The following is a 24,675-nucleotide window of genomic DNA, read 5'->3' as shown; positions in this document are numbered from 1 at the left end:
CTTCCAAATGAGCATGCTTAGGACCACATTCTATTAGTGTTTTTGTTTTACATATGTTGATACAGTATTAAGATTTCCTATCAACAATTCCCTAAAAACAAACATTTTGGGGAAAAGTAAGTACTGCAAGAGTTGTGGGGAAAGCTCACTTAATGAAATACCAAGAATAGATGTGGCCTTTCGCACCTTATGTCCCAAAACAGATTTGGTTAAGAAAAGAAACTCTTGAAATAATCTAATTTAGTTGCTCTTTTTGACATAGTATTTAAGACAAAGTAGTGTAAGATTTGCTTATTGAGTTTCAGTTTAGTTATTTAAAACTGATTTATTTTGTTTTCTGTTGACTGGTGTGAGGCATCAAGATGTAGGATTAGTCTTTGTAACAAAAAAAGCTTTTGATATAGTTTGCTTATAATTATATTTCTAGTGGTTTGACTTTCCAAATGAGTTTCGTATTATCATTCCTTTGTGGGTGTTTTATATGTATTTGAAAGTTTCATATAAATAACAAATAAGTTTCTCCCTTTTGGGATTTTGATTTCCACTGCCTTAGCCCACCTCTCAGTCCAGATGAAGGACACGTCAGATAAACTCCCCCCCTCCCCCATCTTGCCACTTTTGTAAAAATAAACAGGAAGTAAATTGATGTTCACACATATTAAGAAACAGCAAAAAGAACTAATCAGAAGCTTACTAAGCTACATTTTTCTTTATGGTAAGTTCCACATCGAATTACTTTTACCACATGTTGTGTCTAAATATGTTAGTTTTGTCTTAAACATATCACATAACACATTGTATACCTAATGAACTACTTCTTTGACAGTGATTAATAAGATAGTCAACCAGAATTAAGAGTTCTTAAAACCCGGTGGTAAGCATGGTAATCCAAACTGAAAGATGTTGGCGTTTAAGAGAAATAGAAGATTCAGGGGGAAATGAAGGTCCACCATAATTTTATGGTTCTTTCATAATTTATTTCACCTGTTGCTGTTTGGTGTACATGAGGAAATGGAGCATGTGTATATCAGCTGCTGTCTGACGCACAAAATGGAATATAGAAACAGACTAGTTGCTGTTTAATATCTCATAAGTATACAAACTTTTTTCAGTTTCCCTGTGGGATACGACATGTAACATTTGGAAAGACTTTCATTGTGAGATTTATGCAGCATGGGAAAAAGCTTTTGAAGCCTTTTAGAGAAAGTTCTGAGGTAGAAGAAGTGTAATATTAAGTGGAAATGCTTTTCTTTCAAAGATTGCAGAAACCCCTTATGAATAGAGATTTCCCTTCTTATCTGTGTTTCATTGTTAGTTCCAGTCATTAGCCAATTTGGAATGGTCCTGTGTAGAACATGGTGCTTTTGTAGACTGTAAAGGGGAAAGGATCATTGATTTCTACAGAACATGGATTGGAATTGCAACAATGCCTGTAAATTCCATGATGTGTATTATTCTCAATAGAATAATGAGAATTTATCTAAATTAAGCAAACACATGACAGTGAATTCCTGTTAACTGCAACAAAATTACCCAGTTTTTAGAAACTGGGAATTTAATATTGCTGTTCCCATGAGTGGAGACACTAGGAAATGTTTATTTTATTAAATCAGTCTACTCTCTAAAAAAATTGAGTTCATTCAAATGCTGAAACTGCCTATGAAATTAACACATGATCAATTTTCTAAATACTTCTTAAGAGGTTTCTCTGCAAAGAGGAAGAAATCTCAGAAAAATATTTTGGTTAATATATTTTTTCTTTAAATTCATAAAAATTATACATAGGAATTTTAAGGGAGCAAATGCTCTACAATTGTACATAATAGAGACTAATTCTGGAATTCTTCACAGTCATCATTTTAAATTGTAGTTTTTAAAAATGTTTGTGACAGCATTTTATTCTGACTAACTGTTTGCAGCTAAACATTGTGATTTCAGTTATGAATTTTTCCTTTTATTACTTTTATTATTCCCTTTATGGGCTTTGTGGCAAGTTCTGATTTATAAAGATGTGATCAATCTGTTGTCCTATGCCTCTTTAAGTTTATTAACTGTCAATTACAAGCTGTTGTTTTAAATCCTTAATAAGATCTAGCAATGCTCCACTTGCATTGTAGAAATGTTAATGCCTTCATTGTTTTGGCAACTCATTCATAATTACTGTCATAGCTATTTCATGTCTGTTGATGGAATCCAATGGACAACGGTTGTGCTTACATGATGACAGGGTGCGTATGTGTTCTAGGGAGCCTCAGGCTCACATGCTCACATCCCCCTTCCATGCAGCCAAGAGGAGGAGCTTGCATATCTAATTATCGGAGTGGTTTGGCAGTAGCTGTTGTGTCTGGAGTTCTAAGGTGAAGCAGCTGAAAACATCTGAAACAGTTCTGGGATAGGAAGTTTTCCTAATAGTCTCTTTCTAATATATGTTCTGAGACAAGGCTGTTTGCATGAGGTACTTTTTTTTAACATGAGTGCTCTTTTTCCATAGTTCCTCTTTGTGTGTTCTCAGTGTGCATGATGTGAGGTCAGCGTCTGCGAGATATATCTGTGTGCCCCTGAAATGCGGTCTCCTTGTCTAGGGTTTATATACTGCTCTTTATGCACTATGATGGGCTGAATTCTGTACTCTGTTGTGATGATGTGGGCAACGCAGGATGAGGGAAGGAATTTTTTATTTTATTTTTGGCTCTGTTGTTTCAGCAGGTAAGTTTTTGCTTACATTAGATGTATGGTCAGTGTAGCATTATACTAACATTGTAGGTGGGATGAGGATCTGAGTGGCATATGTCCACTCTTTAGCCTGTCAAACCCTTTTCTCTAGCCAGTTTTGGGCTTTCTATTAGTGGATTCACATCAGGTAATGTGGAGTTGCATGGTGTATCTAAGGAGCTGTGCTGATAGATCTACACTAGCTGCACCGTATATGAAAATATGCCATATTCTAAAGCTCCCCTGCTGATTATCTTATTATAGGATTATAACCTTGGATTTATTACTATTTTATTTTGGCTGTTTTGAGATGGAAAACATTGCTTACTTACAGGATAACTAGTTTTTTTCTTCCCATCAGGTATTCATTAAATTTGAAAAGATTTTGCCAAGAGATTTAACATAATTCTCATGAAGTTGCAATGCCTGTACTCCCCATGGTTTCCAGGGGGGACCACAGGTAGTGAAACTTCTGTTTCTCAAGGTATTTTAATTTATTCACAATTGTAATTCAATCTGAACAGTTTTTTTCTTGGCTAAGTGATTATTTATGTCCATCCTACATTCTAATTATGATTGAGCCCTTTGAGCACTGTTGCTTATGAAACCAAAATGAACAACAGGGAGATATTAGTAGACTTGGAAAAACACAAAGGTTTGCAGAAGTATACAAATAAGGAAAAAAGAACTCTGAGAGGGTAACTTGACAAAACAGTCCAATGAAGACCAAGTGTGCTCAGTGCCATTGGAATTGTTTTGAGGAAAACAGTCGTATGGTAGATGGAGAACAGTGGAGTGGCTGGGAAAAGAGGATGGAGGAAGAGCCACATAGAATCATAGAATTGTAGAAAGGTTGGATAAAACTGGATAGCTTATTTCCAAGTTCACACTGATAAGCTATACAGTGGTACCTCTGGTTACGTACTTAATTCGTTCCAGAGGTCCATACTTAACCTGAAACTGTTCTTAACCTGGAGCACCATTTTAGCTCATGGGGCCTCCTGCTGCTGCCACGCTGCCGTCACACGATTTCTGTTCTCACCCTGAAGCAAAGTTCTTAACCCGAGGTATTATTTCTGGGTTAGCGGAGTCTGTAACCTGAAGCGTATGTAACCTGAAATGTATGTAATCCAAGGTACCACTGTATTTAAATGTATGTAAGGAGCACAAGTGAGAGCTGTCTGTAGAAATCAAGAGCTACCCATTGAGAAATCCAATATTTTAATGCAGGTTGGATTTAGGCACGTGTGCCCACCCCAGCCTAACCCCCTCTCCACAAAAGAACCAACCTAATCCTAATTAGGCTCAGGCATGCTCAGTAATCATCGAATGCTAGGTGATGGGGGGGAGTAAGCTGCAGGGAAGGGTGAATGCAGTGGAATAGCTGGAACTCTGAACAAAAGCACACCATGTTGAACATTTTGTGTGTGTACACACACCCACACCCACACACCAGTTCTCTAAGTGCCACTGCCTATGCAACTAAGACTGCATCACTCACTCTCAAGGGAAGAGGTGTCAGCATACTCAGTGTAAGTTGCAGCTTTTAATACAGTGGATTATTAAACAGCTTGGGAGTTGCTTTTCTGTGATTCTGTTCATACCTGTCTGTGACTGTTCTGTGTATGTTTGTCAGTGTCAAGTAAAACTGCTTTGAGGTTTTTTTCTTACAATTCAGTGGTATATAAATTTTATGAAATAAATGACTGAAGTAGCCACAATTATTTCAGAGGCATTTACTCTCATATGACATGTTAAAGAGTTTAGGATTTTTCCTGCTTTTGGGGACTTTGTGTATATATCACGGACAAAACTTTTCCCACACTATCCCTTATTAGATATATTTTTTGTAACTCACTGCTTTCTCCCACCTGGCCAAAAATAAATAAAAATAATACGGTGGATGGTACTCATTCATTATGATTACAATGCCAAAGGGTATTTAAAGATAAAAAATAAGTAATTAATATTCATCAGAGTGTAAAAAAAGTAAAGGAGATCGCTTTATAATCTCCATGTGTACTTGATAACAAATTTAGCATTTTATCATTTCATTTTTTAATAAAAGGTCATGCCCAAATGCATCCCCTGTAAAGAAAATTATGTGCTGGCAACTTAAACCATCTATAAACTTCAGTTACAGATAGGTAGCCGTGTTGGTCTGCCATAGTCAAAACAAAATTAAAAAATTCCTTCCAGTAGCACCTTAAAGACCAACTAAGTTAGTTCTTGGTATGAGCTTTCGTGTGCATGCACGTATCTGAAGAAGTGTGCATGCACACGAAAGCTCATACCAAGAACTAACTTAGTTGGTCTTTAAGGTGCTACTGGAAGGAATTTTTTTATTTTGTTTCATCTATAAACTGTTTCTGTTATTCAAAAAAGATTGGTTGTCTTTTTATAGCTATTTCGTGCTAATGGTTATAATGTTTCATGTAAGTTCAGAAACAGTATACTTTTGGTCAAATAAAATGAGGCCTGTTGATAAAATAATCCACATGTCAAAAGAGTGCTGGAGATTTGGGTTTCGTTTCTTTTATACAAGAATAAAAATTGTATTGGTTAACAAGTATAATTCTCTACTCTTATCTCTATCTTCTTTAAATGCTTCCTATTAGCACTTCTTAACATTCATGAGTATCCATATTCGCCAAGCCACCTATTTGTACTCTACTCTTTCGCCACCTGGGCACTTGGCACATTCTTTGCCGGTCACCACCCTCCTCCCACTTATGCATCATGCTCTTCCTTCACTTTACAGCTTTATTCAAGGTCACTACACATACAGGAGCTTTCCTTCCTATCTTCTGTGAGAAGTCTGACCCTGATTGTGAGTTGTGAAGGCATGTAAATGAGCTATCCAGAAATAATTTGTAGCTTTATCCTCTTAATTATTGGACTTCTTTTTTTAAAAAAAAATGAAAGTTTTTTTTTCCTATGTGAAGAGAATTCTTAAATACTTTTTAAAAACAAAGTAAAATTAGCTATACATTCTAGGCAGCTCATCTCTTTGTGATTGGCTGGAGTGCAACTGAGTATACTGAACTCCCATCACTGTGATAATAGATCAAATGAAAAAGCTGGTGCTACAAAATGAAATCAGAAGCTAGGACAAACTTTGGGCCAAGTTTGAAAAATTGGGTAGGGAAAAATATTTAGTCTGAGATGCTTGAGAGGCCTCTTTGGAAACCCTATATCACAATTTTGATGCTAGTATAGAGAATGCTCTGCCATGCTCAGTCAGATATTTCACATCCTAAAAATGTGGGACGAACAGCAAGCCCCTTTAAAAGGATATTAAGATGTAGGGAGTTTTAAGACAATGCTTTCAAATACTCTGAGAGAGTGAAAGGAGTGGAGAGAGCAAGAGATAGCAGGATCTTCAAAGAGCAAAATAAGAGTGTGTATGACTCAAGAGAACCATGAACCAAGTTCTCCTTTTGCAATGCTATTTATCCACTTCCTACTTGCTGTTGCTTCCCCTTTGCACCATGGAAAAGCCAGAGTTGAGGGTTGCCTCTCACTGAATAGCGTGAGCTGTCGCACATGAAGTAATACGTTGGAAGGAAGGAGAAATACAGTGGAACCTTGGGTTGCGAATGTGATCAGTGTGGGAGGCACGTTCGCAACCCACAGCGTTCACAACCCGCAGTGCCGCGTCTGCGCACACACGGGTCATGATTTGGTGTTTCTGTGCATGCGCAAAGCGCTGAAACCCGGAAGTAACACGTTCCGGTATTTCTGGGTTCGGCGCGGTGCGCAACCCAAAATCACATAACCTAAAGCATCTGTAACCCCAGGTACCACTGTAATCTGATATTAGATATGCATGCCTTAAGTACCAGAATATGCTATCACAATTAAGTAATCATTTTCAATAATTCTCTGCTTTTTGAGATAAACTCAGTTGGTTAGAGCATGGTGCTGATAATGTCAAGGTTGCAAGTTTGATTCTTGTATGGGTCAGCTACACTTACCTGTATTGCAGGGGTGGACTAGATGATCATCAGGGGTCCTTACAATTCTACAATTCTTTGAATTCTATGATTTAAAGGATGATGAATTTTTGTACAATAAAAAATCCCATTTCCCTCCACTAAACCAGAATTCCACCCCCCCTGCTGCTCACAACCAGCTGTAACATAAGAAAAATGAACTAGACCAGTAACAACTATAGTCAACAGGTGCAGTGGAAAGGGTGGCTAGTGGAAGGAAGAAAAGGTGAGGTGGAGAAAGGCTTCCCATAGGCATCAGGTTGGTCACTGTGAGAACGGGATGCTGGACTATATGGGCCACTGACCTGATCCAGCAGGCTGTTCTTATGCAGTTGTGTTAAGTTACAAGCACACCTATGAATTGTCATGATCCAGAGCAAGGATTCATACTGTTCAAGAAAGTAGACTAGAAGGAAATATATATTTTTACCATATGTCATATTGATTCATTGCAACCATCTCCTAAACAATCATTCTAGGTTCTAAAATCATAAGAGCTCCTTGGTTAATATCTCAGCATTTGGTGCAAGTGATACCTTCCAGTACTGAAGGCAGAAACATTCAGCATGCAGTGGTACACCACACAACTGAGCTCTCTCCAGCTTTGCTGCTGCTGCAATAGTGAGAGGTGAGATCAGTATGGTACAAACACAGTAGCAGAACCAATCTGACATTCCTGCTGATGTGTTTTTATACTGTACTATGTCTATGCTCCTCCATCTCTCCATCCCTGTATGCAGCATTGATGCAGACAGAGGGAGTTAAGGTGAGTGGTGTAGCTCTACTACACTGTCTGCTACTGATTGAAGGTTGAAGATGAAACTGGGAGAAGGAATTTGGGAGCAGAATAGAGAAATGGAGGTATACTGTGGATGTGGTCAAATATGTGCAGGAATGTTATACTGACCTAAAATTTTAAATCCAGGACTCAAGCAAAATAGAAAAACATTCCTTACTGATGTGCTGGGAAATGTCGCATGTGATGTGCAGTTAGTAGAATATGCATTTAATTATCTAGAAAAAAAAGAATGTTTGGTTATAATTTCTCCCCCATTTTTATTCAGTTATGATGATTAGGTAAGTTATATGTCATCAGGAAAGCTTTGAGTTGGGAAAGCGCAATTCAACATTGAAGAACTAAGAAAAGCTTGATAAAAACAGTCCTAACCATGCCTTTTCAGAAGAAATTCCTGTTGAATTCAGTGGGGCTTAGTTCCAGATAAATGGGGTTAGGATTGCAGCCAGGCTAAGTGTTATCTCAAGGGACACAGAAAGTACCAGATACCCCTTTCTCGGTGCAAAACAAGCAACTGTGATTTCAGAGAGGTAGAACCAATGTCAAGATTCCTCCTCCTTGCCGTCATAGAAACTTGCCACCACAGAAACCCTGCCCCTACTGATCTTTGATTCACACTGTTGGTAGGACTGGATGTGGACCAACATCTGCCCAGTTTCTCCAAAAGCCCCCAACAGGGGAATTAAGTATGCTAGCTATTGAGCCTGCATAGAGTATTTCCCTCCTGGTGTTCCTAATGGGCGGCATATTGATTAAAGAGGGAGAGAGGGATCTACTTCTGCCCTGCTGATGAGAGCCCAGTAAGGTTTTGAATGAGGTGTATCAACTTTTAGGAGTGCATCCTAAAAATAAATTTATTAGAACCTGGTTTTGCTAGATGTCTGCCATCTGATTAATGATTCATAATCTCACATTTCATATTTCTACTCATTGTTGCCATGTCAATTTGAATGCATTATCTGTGATGCAGCATTTTTTATACACAGAAGACCACGTGCACAGGTAGTCTGTCTATGAACAAAGCAAATACTTAGCATGCGTATTGACAAATTATTAGGTACATGGAGTATTTCCTTTCACACAAATGAGTGAAGAGCCATTGGGTCACACACAATGGTTGCTTATGCTTCTCAGGAGAGAGCATTTGGGGAGAATCATCCAGTAGGTCAGGTTGAGGAACGTCATGTCCATGGGCCAAATGCTGCTCTCCATGTCTGTATGGTCTTTGGGACTCTCTCCATGCCTCAACCACTTCCTAGCCATATCCATTCTCTCTAGGCCACACCCATCATTGGCTCTGCTTCACACCTACCTACATTGAGTGTTTTCGCCTAGCTGGAATGTGTCCTTGAACTCTGATAATGACGCTCGTTGGATGGAAGATAGAGGTGTGGGAGTATATTCTCTTGTACAAAGGCAACTTTTACATCCATTGCTCTGCCTATTTTTGCCTCTGGCCCTAACACTCACTGGCATGTGACTGTCCCCCTCCTGAAAGTTGTCCAGAAGGAAATCTCACATTTGAGCTAAAAAACTTCAACGCATCATGCTTCACTTATGGATCATAGCAGAAATTCATGTGCCCCTTACCTGAAGTCCTCCAATATATCAGAACTATCATTCTCCTTTCTTCTTTACAGTATTGGTCTATTTTTAAGCCGGCACTGTTAGAAAGTGTTATGCTGCTTAGCAATGCACAGTTTACCCAATTAAATTTGACTGAAGTTTTTCATTAGATAATATTTTTTTTTGAATATGCTGCTTACTTGAGATAGTTATTCTGCAGCCACTGAATTTGACAATTTTAACTTTCTAGTTTGTGGAATTTTCCTGTTTGAATCCTGATAAAATGGAATCTTTGCTCTTGGGATTTTCTCAGTGTAATCAATTTACATTAGAGCATGGGCAAGGAACTTTGCAAAAACATAACTCTGCCTGCCTTTTATTTCAGTGTAGACAAAGAGAAATAACTTTTTATTGGCTGTGTCTGAATTTAAAATCCCTTCAGCCTTTTCTTCACAGGGTAAAACTGAAGCTCTTCCATAAATCAGTTAAAAATAATGCCTGTATTTAATAACACATGAAGGCAAAGTGAAAGAAGATCTCTTAAACTATATATCAAGTAGAAGAAAGAAGAAAAGCTGCTCGTCTCTCTCCTTTTATATTCAGGCTTTTGGTTGTCCTCTACCTCAGGAATATTTCTGTCACCAGCAATAGTTCGTTATGCACGTATTGACCAAATTGTATTTCAAAAGCTAATTTAAATGACTGCTCTTTCACTGAAAAGTTTACCAGCTATTTTACTGATGCAGACAGAAAAGAAAAAGAATCAAAATAACCTTTGAAAAACATACTGTCTTATGACTAAGATTATAAAGACGTTTTAAAATGCCTGGCAATAAGACAGCATATTTGATTTAAGAAAGACATCCAATGTAAAATAAAAGGATCACTTACTGTCATCGATCCAGCTTTTAAGTGGTCTTGCACTTCATTTGTTGCAAGAGTATCTTAAGCAGAGGTCATCACTCTCATAGCAGAAATATGATGTTACTGATGCCTGAGCCAGGCAGAAGAGGAAACTGTGCCTAAATCAGTGTTAGATGAAGAGTTTGAAGGGAAATAGAATATAACAATCTCTGCATGCTAAACAAGAAGTTAGGCCTGGATGACTGAGTGTCACTGAACATTGAGTGCTTCTATGAGAAAATATTTCAGAAACATTTGAGGCATTTTCAAAATTATGAAGCAAGGAAGAGTTGTAAAAATGAAATCAGAATAGTAAAGAAATAGGGATACAAACAAATCTGAGATAAAATTGCAATTGCATTAGAATGACAAATATTTATGTTAGCATCTCAGTTGGTATTGCCACTGTAATGCCAGCATGACATAATTAGTTTAATGTCAGAATAGAGAAGTAGCAACATTTTTCCATCTTGAGTTGGGATCCAAAGTGTTTCTTAGAGTACTTCTTCTGCTAGCTTGGCGGAGGCCCCCCCCCTTTTGAATAAATGACCCGCATGCTACAAACTGCTTTTCAAATGCCCTTCCATTTCAAAAGAAGCTTGACCCCATATATTTACATTACATTTAAAAGCCTATACAAGTAATCCAATGAATGATTATCTGAATAGTTTAGATTTGGATAATCATGGGCTGTTAGGATTACTCAGATTATTGTACTATACAGGAAAATATAGTGCCTTCCATTAATACATGCACATACACACTTGAAAATTCAAAGATGAACACATTTAGAATATCAACTGCTTCTAAAGCAGGAAATAAAATCACCCTGTAGTCCTGTTCCTACTTTCTCTTCCAAGGCTGAACGCTTGGAGAGCGATCATACTGGCTGAACCAGCGCCTCACTTCTGCATGTCTTCTGGCTCTAATTTCCATGTTTCAACCAAAGAGTGGGAGTTGTCCTATGTCTGTATAAATGTACACCTATTGGGACCTCTGATATGATAGGAGTTTACATTGCTATTCACACTTTTGGCTAATATCTTAGATGTCAAGCACAGGGTTAGCCAGTGTAATCTTGGTTCCCCTCCATGTGTTTAGTTGTGTGGAACAAGGGGTTGGAATTAGCTTTTGCACCTACTGAATGTTCCAATTGTAGTTCATGGCTGAAAAAAGAATAAAAATGCTTTTAGAAATGCATTTTTTGAGAAAGAGCATGTTTAAAAATACTATTCTTTTTGATCATTTTTTCCATTAAAAATGCAGAAGCAGGATGAAACATTTTTACGGATGAACATATGTGAAAGTGACATGAACTGGAAATCGGCCAATTGTCCACAATGATATATTAAAGATACAATGTTTCTTCTCTAAAATAAATGAAAGCTTTATACAGTGTGGCACATTATTTTTCTGACATTTTTGCACATTATTATTGTTTATTAACTAAAATGTTGATAAACATATTTTCTTAGGGGAATGAATAACTAAACTGTTAAATGCTTTGCATTTCCATAAAGTTCTACAATTGCATGTTGAGATTGATCGACCTATAGTAGCTAGCAAAAGCATTCTCCTGATGCACAGGGTATACAGATTTAACCGTGGCTGCAGGAGTTATTAATAGAACATGCTACATTTCCTTCATATAAACATATGATGAGCACTTTGCTGAAGAAGAAAAAAACTGCTGTGCCTTTCAGTATTTAGGGCCAGTTCATCACCAGGCTAAAATTAAAAAGTGAAGTCAGACAGTTCTAGTATTCTATTTTTAATCCATTTAAGCATGTGAATGTGAAATCTTTCTTTAGGATTCTGTTAATTCAATTACCCACTTATTCAAAACATTCTCTTCTCATGTTACTGTACTGTAGCACTGTAAACTTATATGCTGGACATACTAAAAAAGTTTGCATTTAAATGGGCCTTTTATTATCTTTTGAACCCTGCCAGTAATATTTTTATTGTGCTTTGTGGTTGAGGAACAAGAGACAGCTCAGTAATCTGCTTATTTTCTATACAGTACTAACCATGCAAACTTGCAGCCTCTGTATTTACATGTGCAGTGCAGTCAGTGTTTATTCTCACATATGTTTCTTTGTGTGCAAAGGCCTATTGCATTATGTCCACACGTGTTAAGTTTCCTACCTTTTTGCTCCATGCACTACTTTCACAGACAAGAATCAGGCCTTCCCTCCTTTGAGTTGTTACGTAACCATGGCAGCCTAAAGTACATTTCTGCTTCTCAATGTTTTTCTTAATGCAGTGCCTACTGAGACCTTTCATGACACCAATGAGATCCTGAAGCCTTCCAAAACTAAAAAACAACACATTTTTGCTGAGTGGCTGGGTGTGCTCCAGAGCAAAGTACCAGACAAGGCTGCAGTTGCCTGCCATCTTCATTTCTAAAATAGCCCCTGGATGCCACATGGGCCCAAGGGCATTTTGTAGAAATGGTGGTGTGTAGCTGGAGCCTTTCCTGCTACCTTGCATTGTAGTGTACCTGGCTGCCAGGGTAAAATGTAAGAAAGGGGAACCCCCTTCTAAACTTGGGCGGCAGGAAGGAAGGCAGCAAAGCACCTGAGGTTGGGGGAGGTAGAAAAGTTGGGGATGTGTGTGTAAAGAGTAGGGTAGTGGACCCCAAGAGATAAGTTTTCATAATTTTAATTTGATAACTTTATCTGCTTCGTAGTGTTTATACAGTGGTACCTTGGGTTACATATGCTTCAGGTTACAGACTCTGCTAACCCAGAAATATTACCTTGGGTTAAGAACTTTGCTTCAGGATAAGAACAGAAATCGTGCAGCGGTGGTGCAGCGGCAGCTGGAGGCCCCATTAGCTAAAGTGGTGCTTCAGGTTAAGAACAGTTTCAGGTTAAGAACAGACCTCCAGAATGAATTAAGTTCTTAACCCGAGGTACCACTGTATATGCTTGTACTCTGTTGACAGATTGCAGTGGCTAGTGAATGATATTCATCTATCTAAAGCCCATTCTATGAGTTTTGGAATGAGATCATTTTGGAGCAATTTTGCTAAAAGATTTCATAGTATTTCAATGGAAATGGATGCCACTTATTTCTGATGTATAATGATGGTGGTCCCTCCATGTCACCATGCCCATGTATGCATGTTACCCTACAGTGGGGGGGTCTGGAAATATGCTGGTCCTCTTTAGCCAAATAAAGACAGCAGCGTCATGGAAAGAGTTCATATTTATTGCAGGCTGCAGCAAGAATAAATGATCCAGAGGAATTCTCCAAATTCTGGACCCCAAATACAAAATTCAAGACTCTTTTATAACAATTACATGCATGATTACCTCATGTGCGATCTTTTCAGTAATATGATTGGATAGCAAAACACATTGGCAGCTTGTGGACTCCAAAAACTAATTTAATTGGTCAGAACACCTGCCCCTAATTACTATGGCAACAGGTATCTTTAAGCAAAGTTTGTAAATTCACTATTCTTCTGTCGCATACAAAATGTTGTTTTTCTGTGACCTGCTACATGAAGCTTAATCTGGGTCAGGAAAATTTACTGCTTCTCTTCCTTGACGATTTCCAGATATTTCTTCTGCTCAATATTAGCTTGCTCTTCTCTGCTTTGGAAGCTGATAAGAGATGCCCACAATGGGTGCTATACCAGCAAAATACAGAAATTCACCTTCTTATTCACAGGTAGGGGGTGCAGGGTGAATTAGCAAGCTGTTAGAGCTTCAAGGCAGCACTGAATTCCTTGCAAAATAAGCAAGCAGTAGAGGGATTGCTATATTTCCAACACATTGCCAATAGAAGGCAATGGCACAGATACCTTGTGGTTGTGGCTGTGATAACGTGTTTATGCAGACTCAGCACTTAGCAGGCTGAGGCCAGTTGTGTATCAGAGATGTGTTCTGTGACAGAAGGCGTGCTCATAGGTGTGTTTGCTGTGGGTTCTGACATACTTTCTGGGCCACAACATCCACCTGGGTCCTAGGTCATGACACCTAGGTATCATATAAACATGAATCAATTTGAAAGTCAACAACAGTCGGATGCAGAATGATTATGCATAACTGCAGAATGGTTATGCACTCAATAGTTTTAAATGAAAAGGGTTGGGTAGGGAGGACAATTATATCTGGTTGTTGTTATTGCCTAGATACAGATAAGACATGTACACATCTAAGAATGTTGAGCAAAATCACTTACTAGAAGGCTAAGTCTACAATCCTGTGCATCTTTTTTTTTAATAGAAACAAGTATCACTGAAGAAATTAGAACTCTCTTATGAGTAAATATGTTCATGATTGAGCAGTAATAATTTCCAGAACTTGCCAAAATCAAGCAGTGGTAGTTACCGTATTTTTCCGTGTATAAGACACCCCCATGTATAAGACGATCCTTTTTTTTAATCCAAAATTAATAAATTAAGCCACTGGTCACCTTCCCAATTGCCGCAGCCACAACCAATCGCCAGCAGGTCTTGCTGCAGCCAGCAATCACCCGCCCAATCACCGCTGCCAATCTCCTGCTTTCTGCTGCCATTAATCACACGTCCCCCCTCTGCATTCACTATCTGTGTATAAGACAACACCCAGTTTTTGCCTAATCTTTTTTAGCAAAAGCATCGTCTTATGCACGGAAAAATACAGTATTATACAAAATAATGTTTCTCCATAAGATGGAAGATGAATGTATGTGAATATTAATAAGTCCCATAGTGGTAGTCGTGTTGAATTCTTGTAGGAACACATGCACACAAGCACATTAATGATTAACAAATTTATAATGACATAAGTTTTCTTGGACTATCCTGAGTTGCAGGTATAGATATGCATGATAGAGGTGTATTTAAATGTAAACAGTAGGTTGGAAGGGAAGGAAATGCAAAAAAATGCATGGACAATGGTAACTGCATTATTCATGGCCATTCACACACACGCACACACACACACAAACAGTAGCTACATATAAACTTCCTGACATTGGTAAGCCAATCAACACATGTAATGGGAGAAAAGCTATTGGTCACATGAGGAAAAAATGGATCTTTAGCAGACTATATATGTTAATTTGCTTACCAGTGCTAAAAAATTCCTGTGTTATCAATTGCTATATGTTGTGAATGGTTCCTGTTTGTGAGATAATTGCGAATCTCTGAGCTCCCCCCCCCCGAATTTCCTTTCCTTATGGCATAACTGTTTACAATTCCCTGCCTCCCATCTACTTGCATCTCAGAATAACATGCATCTGTTGAAGTGGATAATAATAATAGTAATAATAATAGTAATAATTTTGGGGGGCATCTTTAAGATGCCAAACTCTCAAAACTGAACACATAACCGAGCTTAAGTAGCTGGGAATGAAACAGGAGTACATAATCTGCCATATGGGCTCAATGTGTGATCCTGGTAAGATACAGGTTAGCATTAATATGGGTTCTAGTACCTGTGGCCTCAAGTATCAAACTACAGGTGGTGACCATTTTAGGCATATCTAAATGACTTACGATTGCTGATGCGTGGGCCCTTTTGGACCCGGAACAGGGAAGAACAGGAGGCGGGGCAGGGCATGTTTAGGAATACTCTGCTGATGTGTGCAGTGGCTGGGAATGGAATCCCTGCAAGAAATGGTTGTCACCCTTATTACATCAATACATGAACGATACATGTGCTGTGAAGCTGTTTCTTGTACAAGCCCTTAGTAAGAGGTTGACAACTTAGTTTTAGAAGATGGTGAATTTACATTAAGTTTAGATTTCATTTTAAACCAGGTTAAACTTCTTATAGCTGAAATTTGGGGAAGAAATCAATTAACATTTTCAAAAAACCCGATTTAAATAATATTATCTATTTTTTCTCAGCTCTATACACTATGGAATATACCGTAAGCTGTAGTCTTTTGAGGGGGGCAGTCTATATTTGTAATATAGTCTTCCCTCGCACCAAGGAATTCTGGGTGGCATATCTTAATTAATCCTCACAATAACTGTGAGAACGCTATGAGATGCTGGCTTGTCCAAATCCACTCAGTGAGTTTTATAACACTGTAGAGCTGTCTTATCCAAGTTGCTTACTCTGTGTCATTCTCATCCTTACTTCTTTCATTAGTTACTGTAGAAGAGGAAGAGATAATTCCTTAGGCAATTTCAGCTGAGAAAAAAAAAATGTCTCTTTAAGGTTCTGAAATTTTTATTTGAGAATGAAAAATATATCTAAGAACAGTTGATTCTGCTGTGTGTTTTCTACAAAGTGCTGTGTTCTAGTAACTTTTGGAACCCTACCCTTAAATGTGAAGCTATTGTATTAAGAAGAAAATCATTTTCTGAGTCTTAAACTTATAAAAAGTTTCTACCTTGGCATGGTCATGATACAAAGAGTCTGTAACGAGAATAAGATATAAGATACTGATTAAATGGTGTAATAAAATATCATCTAAAATTGGTTAAAATAGAAGAGTAATATAATAATTACTGCTTAAAATTAGTTAGATGACAATGATACCAACATTGCCTATAGCTAATTACTGTGTGAATGTCTGCAAATCACTTTAAAGTAAAAAAGTGAGCTTTAGGGAATGGTCAGATTACTAGCAAAGAGATTAAAAGGGATTTACAGTCAGTAAGTTAAGGGAACTTGGGATAGCTACATGAAAAATAATGATCTGTTTAGAAACCACAGCCATATGTTTAAAAATCTTACTGGTTTCAGTCTGTCTGGTGTAAGACATGTAGTACCTGGATTAAATTACTAGAAGGTTAGAAACCTTGGATTTAAACTCCTTGTATTTTTATTAGAATGCTGTACTTCTCTTATATAGATTAAGGAAAGAAAGCTTTCTGTTTTCAGTTTTGTTAAAAAATAATTATTAGTGTGTGCACATACTAGAAGCCTGTAGTCAAAGAACTATCTGGTTAGTTCAGATGTAAAATTCAGGTTTTTTCCTATTCTACCCTCACTGCTAATTGCCATTTAGTCTTTTTGTCTTGCTGGGTCACATTGCTGCAATGGCATTGGAAATGACAGCTGACAGCACTTTCCTATTAGGGACTAAGCTTTAGACTTTGAAACCTTATGTACAGTCCTTAGTCCTTCCTTGATTTCCTACTTCCCACTTCTCACTGCACCTGTAGTACACATTCCCAGTCATACTTTTTCTTTGGCCCTTCCATTTCTCCAGTACCCGTTGTTTCCCCAGATCACACTTTTCACTTGTATTTCCACATAATGCTGAGACATGGTTTGTTTTAACCATGGTCTGTTCAACAAATCAGGAATCGCCTCACAAAGAAGCAGACCAGCCACAGCTTGTTTTCCAGCTGTTCTTGCCGTGTGCCTCTGTTTAGTGAACATATGTGATTGGCTGGCTAAAGAAACTATGGTCAAGCAAGGCTGTTCAATTTTCTTCCATAATGGCAAGCTATGGATCATAAGCAAAGAATAAACATGGCTTCATATTGTGGCTTGCAACCAGAAAACAAACATTCACTTTCGCTTATGTTAGAACCAGGTCATTGTCTATAATAATTTAATAATTTATTATTTATACCCCGCCCATCTGGCTGGATTTCCCCAGCCACTCTACCTTGTCTACCTTGTCAGTTCCTTTTGCCAACCTGACCACCTTTCCTTACTTCCACTCCTCTGTAATATTGACCCCATCAAGTTTATTTTAAGCTCTAGGAAGTTTATACAGAACCATGTCTGATCATCCTCTCTCAGTTCCTCCTCTGCCCTTTACCTCAAGTTCTGTTCTTCATTTACTCTTCCTACTTCTTTCTTTTTCCATTACTTACATTTCCTTCAGCCTCTGGGCTGCCTACCCCTTAGCTTTCTTTCATTATGGTCCATAATAATCTCCATGTGAAAAATCCATTCTCTCTCAGAAACTGCAAACTTTTGTCCCATGAGTTATTGAACAGTGCTGGATAGTCAAGTGATTTGCTAGTGGAAAATGCCAATCATTGCTGTGCAGTGATGATGGAAAGAATGGAATTCCTGCCCGTAACTGCTAAGCAGTGGAGGCAGAGGGCACCTTAGTAACGTGCAAATGTGCAGTTACTGACTGACTAGCAGCCCCTGGTGTGAGCTTCAAATATAATCGAGGGCAGACTGCTAGTTGGCAATTATGTGCTTCCTCAGTGCTGATTGAGGCACCCAATGTCTACAACAAAAGAGCGTTCAGACCTTATAATGGTGTGTTGAAAAAGGGATACATTTTAACTGTAATGCTGCTTTCATAGTTCCATAACAATGGTGCTCAAAGCATGCATTAGTTAATCTTTATTAAAGCTGCTATAACATGCCAATCTTCCTGCTGTTTAATCTAGGTATTTATTACAGTCAATCTGTTGAGTACTTAAAGTAGATCATTGGTTTAAGAGTCATTCTCAATGTCACATTAAGTTAAGATGCCTACAGGATTGACTATTTCCCATGGAAAGCTGATTTTGAAGAGCACATTAGCAATTAACAGATCTTGCCAGTGTTTATGTACTGGGAAACTGGATGAACTGGATGAACGAAGGGCATGGTCCAGTCCAGGTTAAGTACTTTTAACCTGTTGATTTAAATGGATTAGTTAGCATTTGTTTTAATCTCTAGTTTTGGAATCAATGGGATTTTAGATTGTATGTGGATCATACTTGCTGTTATGAATCTAATTGTTAAAATTACTGAAATCTAGTTTGCAGTTTGGGAGTAATCACACAATATATGGCATTTCATTGGCTCTTTCCTATAGAAATAATTAGAACTTTAAAGGGCCTAACTTTGGCTGGATTGTGCTCCAGTTTTTTGTTGGAAACATTTCTCAAAGTAAATAACAAGTCATCTATGAATATCTAGATTTTTTTCAGTGGAAAAGGTACTATTGTGGATAGGAACCTGAGTTCTAAGTTGTTGTAGCCAGACACATGAGGGGCAACTGGATGAGTCACATAACCATTTCATGACAGTCACTGGAAGGACTAATTGTGACTTTTACAGTTTTAGCTCCATAATGTTGCTTCAGCTTCTTTGTTGAATTACACATTAAGCCCAGTTTTGGTTTTTTATATACTGGGAGAGGGATTCTAATGACATACCAAGAATTGAATTCAACCTGTGGCAATACCTGTGGCCAGCTCTGAATTGACTGAAGCCCTCGACTGAAGTCAGCATAGGCTAGTCTTTCCAACAGCTGTATAAACTGACACTTACTAACAGCACTGTGGATTTTTCATTATAGCGTATCTTCAGACCTGTGAGTGGATAATGCAGTATTAACATCTTGTAAACAATTTCTTGTCTTTCAGCAGAAACTGTTGATTGTATACCATATCTGACATATAATAAAAAGGTAAGGTTGTTGTCATCATGCAGCAATTTGTTTAGTGGCTGACAGGTGGTGCCGCAAGGTACAGCATGACAACAGCCTTCTGAAAGCTACTGGGCCATCACTGCAGTGTTGGAGGGTGAGGAGAAGGGAAGCAAAAGGGAAGATAAAGGCAGGTGGCTCAGGCGAGCCACAGACAACTAACTTTAAGGGGAAGGAATAGTGGATTTGGCAGAGAAGATGGTGGGTTGGGGGCTGGGGATAAGCAGGATTAGTGAGTGAAGTGACCAGGGACACAGCACTAGGTTAATCACAATCTGAATAGATGCACTAAAATTAATGGTCATGACTACCTCAGATCCATTAATTTAAGTGTGTCTGCTGTAAGTATAGTTGGATACAATCCTGTTGCAATGTGACAGTTTTCACATAGTGTCCAATAACGTGTTTTATCAAAGCAAGTGATATGTATATGGAACAATGGGTGGGGGTTTTATTAATTAATGAGAGAGAGAGTGCTTATGGTGTTTTTCTGGATAGGTATAAAGCTGCTTTTCAAAATAATTTCATGTGGAATTGTGATATTACTTCTAACAATGTTTGTTTTACATTACTGGTTGTTATTCTAGCTTAATTAGCCATGGTGTTCTATTTTGATTTTCAAGAAAACATCCAGTCCTGCCATTAAAATATATTATTCTGTAATGCGAAGTTATTTAAAATATTTGTGCTTAGTTATTCCAAAGTCTTTCATTAATGTAATATTCCAAATTTTATGATTTTTTTTGTGAGTGACAGTTTGCTGTTAAAATTATTTGAAACAGTTGGTACATTTTGGAAGAGGGTACAAATTCCTTTTATCAATGATTCCTAAGTGGCATACCATGCATTGGTTATACATAATTTAGTTGTACATGGGAGTAGACTGTAACATGAATTTTCTCCCAATTTTCTTTTATTGCACATATAATGAATTAGTGAAATATGTTTGGTGACATTTCTAGGAATAACATTTTAAACACAAAAATACTGTAAAAGTGCCTGGGACGCAGGTGGCACTGTGGGTTAAAGCCTCAGCGCCTAGGACTTGCTGATCAAAAGGTCGGCGGTTCGAATCCCTGCGGCGGGGTGCGCTCCCGCTGCTCGGTCCCAGCGCCTGCCAACCTAGCAGTTCGAAAGCACCTCCGGGTGCAAGTAGATAAATAGGGACCGCTTACCAGCGGGAAGGTAAACGGCGTTTCCGTGTGCGACTCTGGCTCGCCAGAGCAGCGATGTCACGCTGGCCACATGACCCGGAAGTGTCTCCGGACAGCGCTGGCCCCTGGCCTCTTAAGTGAGATGGGCGCACAACCCCAGAGTCTGTCAAGACTGGCCTGTATGGGCAGGGGTACCTTTACCTTTACCTTTTACTGTAAAAGAATGAAGCATAATATATTTGTTATATTAATTTCTAATGTGTTCTGGCTGCCATGACTGATATTGTCTGTCTCAAACCATATTTTTGTGAAAATAGCATTGCATTCAGGCCTGACTATCCTTTGTTTTGTATTGTATTGATTCCACATGTCAACTATGTTTAGAAGCCTTTCTCATGCAACACTTCCTGGTTAAGTAGTCATTAGCTTCTACTGGGCAAATGATCTCTTTGCCACAATTGGATGTCATGGAAAAACCACAACTTGAATCTTCAACTGGCTTCACTGACTTTACATAGTCTGTGGTAAACGAGAGAGCCAGATGGGCACTGCTTTGCAGAGAGGATGCCTAGGGGCAACTGTATTAATTCCCTATTCAAGCTCAGGGTTCAAAACCTCTGAGCTAATGAATTTCCCACCCACACTGTTCCATTCAACAAAGAGTAGATGCGCCCTCTCTCTCCCTCCCTATCATCCCTTGAATGCAGGTTCCTGTAAACAGGCATGGCCAAACTTGACGCTCCAGATGTTTTGGGACTACAACTCCCATCATCCCTAGCTAACAGGACCAGTGGTCAGGGATGATGGGAATTGTAGTCCTAAAACAACTGGAGGGCCAAATCTGGCTATGCGTAACATCTTCCAGATCCCAACCTTTTTTTATGTGAACTGCCTGTCATTCACTTTCTGACCAGCAGTCTTGGTGGAGCAGGGAATATATTTGAGCCCCATGGTGAGTGATACTCTTTCACGGTTCATTGCATATCCAAACAGCTGTTGGGCTTGATAAATCAAGTCAGGTTGATTTCAAAGCAGCCTTGTCATTTTATAATTGCTTTTACAGTCCTAAATATGCTACTATCAATTAAGGTTGATTTCAGAACAAACTCATCATTTTATGATGAGCTTTTGCAGCCCTACAAAAGTATTATATTTAGATAATAAACATACAAATAATATAGATACTGTATACATAAATAGATATACACATATTATATATTAAAAGAATGTTTTGTGATTGTTTTGAATAAATCTGGAAAGTTTTACTGCAAATGATTAGACCAGTGGTTCCCAGTTGGTGGTCTGTGGACCCTAGAGGATTGACATAACCCACCCAAGGGATCAGTGCACCATTCACATAACAATCAGTCTGCAGAAATTTGTTATGAAATTCAAATTGATTCTAATGTGCTTGATATTTTGATATTATTGGTTGTTTTCTTGCAATATTTTCCAAAATGATGTAACTTTGCTATGTTGATTCATTTAGCAAGATTAAAAACACCCCCTGGAAGCTCAGGAGCCTAATACAACTGTAACTTGTTTAATTCAAACTCGCCGTTACTGCGTTATGAATAACGTAGATTAACAAGTCAGCAGGCAGTGAATACCAGAAGATTGATTACCTCTTAAATCTCTCGTATAACAAGAAATCTTGTGTATTAAGTAACACAAACTGTTCACTAGTTGATAAATTGCATTCTAATAAATTCTCAATCAACCACATGCAGTACCTTCCTACTATAAGGACTTTTCAGTGGACTTCTTTGTGGGTATTATAATAGTCTTAATTTAAGTTTATCAAAGTTTTTTTAGTTTAGAATGTGCACAATATTTTGTTGCTTATCTTAAGAGATTGCATTCCCCCACCCTCTTTGTTTGTGTACCTCTTGTGTTTTTCAGGGCATATGGTTTATTCCCTATTCTATTTTTAGCATGTGGGGTCCCTTTACCTTTACCTTATTCTTGGGAGTAGAGTTTTAAGTTTTTGCAAGAAGTTCCTAGGTAATTTAATATCAAATGCAGTGTATTTTTAGGATTTGGTGTAGTTGAATAGAAGTATAGAATTGTATTTGTATTTGTATTTTAAAAAACCATTTCAGACTTTTCAGACTTTTTAAAAAATGTCCAAGCTAGACCTTTGGAATGTTGAGAGGTTCTGCTTGTGGATGATATCAAATAGCCATAGGCTGGTGTATATGTTTCTGCATAATAAGCACAGTACATAAGACAAAAAAAGACTGTGTTATATATGTTCGCCATCTTGCATTACTCACATATTTTCACTTATCTGTTTGTCATTTTAAGTGCTCTTGGCAAGTACTGTGGCAGTTATAGCCCCACACTCATCTGGTAGGATGCACAAAGCAGTTAGAGTCGGTGGTGGAGGTCTGTACCTTTCAACATGTTCTAAACTGGAACAACCCCTCCAATTTCTCTGCCTCAATTTGACCAGATGTGGAAATGGTCCTCTCAGTGGCTGAGTTTCAGGGGACCTTTTGCTCTCTCCACATTGCAAGCTGAAAGTTTTCTATAGCAAACATTTGGCTCAGGTGTAGCGGCATGAAATCTTGAAGAACACTTTCAGTTTCAAAGTCTTTAGCTTTATTGGCTACATAAACAGATGGTGAAAAGAAACAATGCAATAATCAGCCTTACCTCATAACCTAGACTCAGAAATAAAGGTTTCACAAATTTCTTCTCTCCTCTGTGTCTTGTTAAAGTGTCAAAGGAAATGCCTGTTTTTGTTAGGTCCACTTGTCAAGGCTTTATTTCAGATTTATTGGTAGAAATTTAGTGTTCTGGGGCTTGCCCTTTAACCAATTGAAGGGGAATAATGCAGTAGCTGAACATATGTTGCTTATATTCAACCAGTTGTAGCTCATTTCTGCAAAGAAACAATGTACAACTCCTGAATTCTTGAAACTTTGAAAAGCTATTGCTAGACACACTGTTGGTTTTGTACAAGACTAAACATTCACACATTTGTTTACCTTTAGGAAGTTTTCAAAAATAGGAAAGCCACACATTGCTTTATCACATATTTTTAGGTGTGTAGCCTTATAGCTAACAACATTTAGCAGAGATTTATTCAGCCTGTGTACTCACCATACATGTAAAGCTTATTATTTTCCCTAAAAAATCTTTGGAAATGTAGGGTACTAGGAATTGTAGCTCTGTCAGGGTAAACTACAGTTCCCAAGAGTCTTTGGAGGGAGCCATGTGCTTTAAATATACAGCCTTACTCTTTGGGTAGCATCTTACCTAATGAAGGGTTCTGGAGTACTCTAAAATAAACCGGGGATGTCCAACAGGTTGATTGCGATCTAACGGTTGATCATGGGACGTCCCCCCCACAAAAAGCTCAACAACAACTTTGGGTCTCCCTTTCCCAAAGAAGCTCAACAACTTTGTGTCTTCCTCCCCAAACAAAGCTCAACAACTCTGATCGATGCTCCCCCAAAAAGCTCAACAGTTTTGGTCAATACAATGAGTAGAGCACTGCCAGTTTTTATTTTAGTGGGAGTAGATCGCAGTCTCTTGGAAGTTGTACATCCCTGCTCTAAACTAAAGCTTGCTACTACTTTGTGACTTTTTGGATTGTCTTAATAAAGGTACTGTCCAGCTGTGGTTAGTAGTTCTTTATTTTTAGTTGAATTTATTTCAATCTAACCTAGTGCTTAGGATCACATTCTGAAGAGCTGTGGGAGTGCTAGATCCATATTCAGCTGTACTCATAATCAGATTGGGTGGGCGCACAGAGCTGTCCTCCTGACAGTGGTGTCACTGCTGCTTACCAGGATGCAACCAATTCCATGTGCGTGTCAATCTGTTGACACAGACTCAACATCTTTGCCACCCTGCATTGTCCCAAGAAGTGGTAGTGATGCCATGATTGTGACAGTCATGGCCTCAAGGCACTTGATGTGTTTATTTACCTGATCCTATGCATTTGTTTTTTGGACTAAAGGATAGGAATATGGCTTTGGGCCAACTACTGAGTCCCCATTATTATAATGATTTTTCTTGGAAAAACTGCATATTAATGCTCATGATCACACTGTTTTTTCAAGGCTTTTGGGGAAATGGGATATTTTAAAAGAGGTAATAGCAGTACCATATTCCTTTATATCAAGTGCTTAATAGAGTCCATAGAATTGACTTTATTATAACTTTGGAAATGTGTGCAGCTGCTTTCTCAGTTAGG

The 24,675-nt window shown here is 38.2% G+C and overlaps 1 protein-coding gene across 6 annotated transcripts in view; it reads left to right on the top strand.

Moving 5' to 3' along the window:
• RBM20 (RNA binding motif protein 20) overlaps positions 1–24,675 on the top strand; it is a 111,578-nt gene that overhangs the window by 9,599 nt on the left and 77,304 nt on the right. The window contains exon 1 of one of the 6 annotated variants that reach the window (XM_079976068.1): positions 2,436–2,455. The exons of the other annotated variants lie outside the window; for them this stretch is intronic. Within the exon in view, the coding sequence (XP_079832194.1) occupies positions 2,451–2,455 (5 nt within the window). The 5' untranslated portion in view covers positions 2,436–2,450. Of the gene's footprint in view, positions 1–2,435; positions 2,456–24,675 lie in introns of those variants that run through there. 6 annotated transcript variants of the gene reach the window in all.

Source organism: Podarcis cretensis, assembly GCF_951804945.1.
Source record: "Podarcis cretensis genome assembly, chromosome: 5".
NCBI lineage: Eukaryota > Metazoa > Chordata > Lepidosauria > Squamata > Lacertidae > Podarcis > Podarcis cretensis.
The sequence above is the reverse complement of the archived record's forward strand: the minus strand, read 5'-3'. Positions and strand labels throughout refer to the sequence as shown.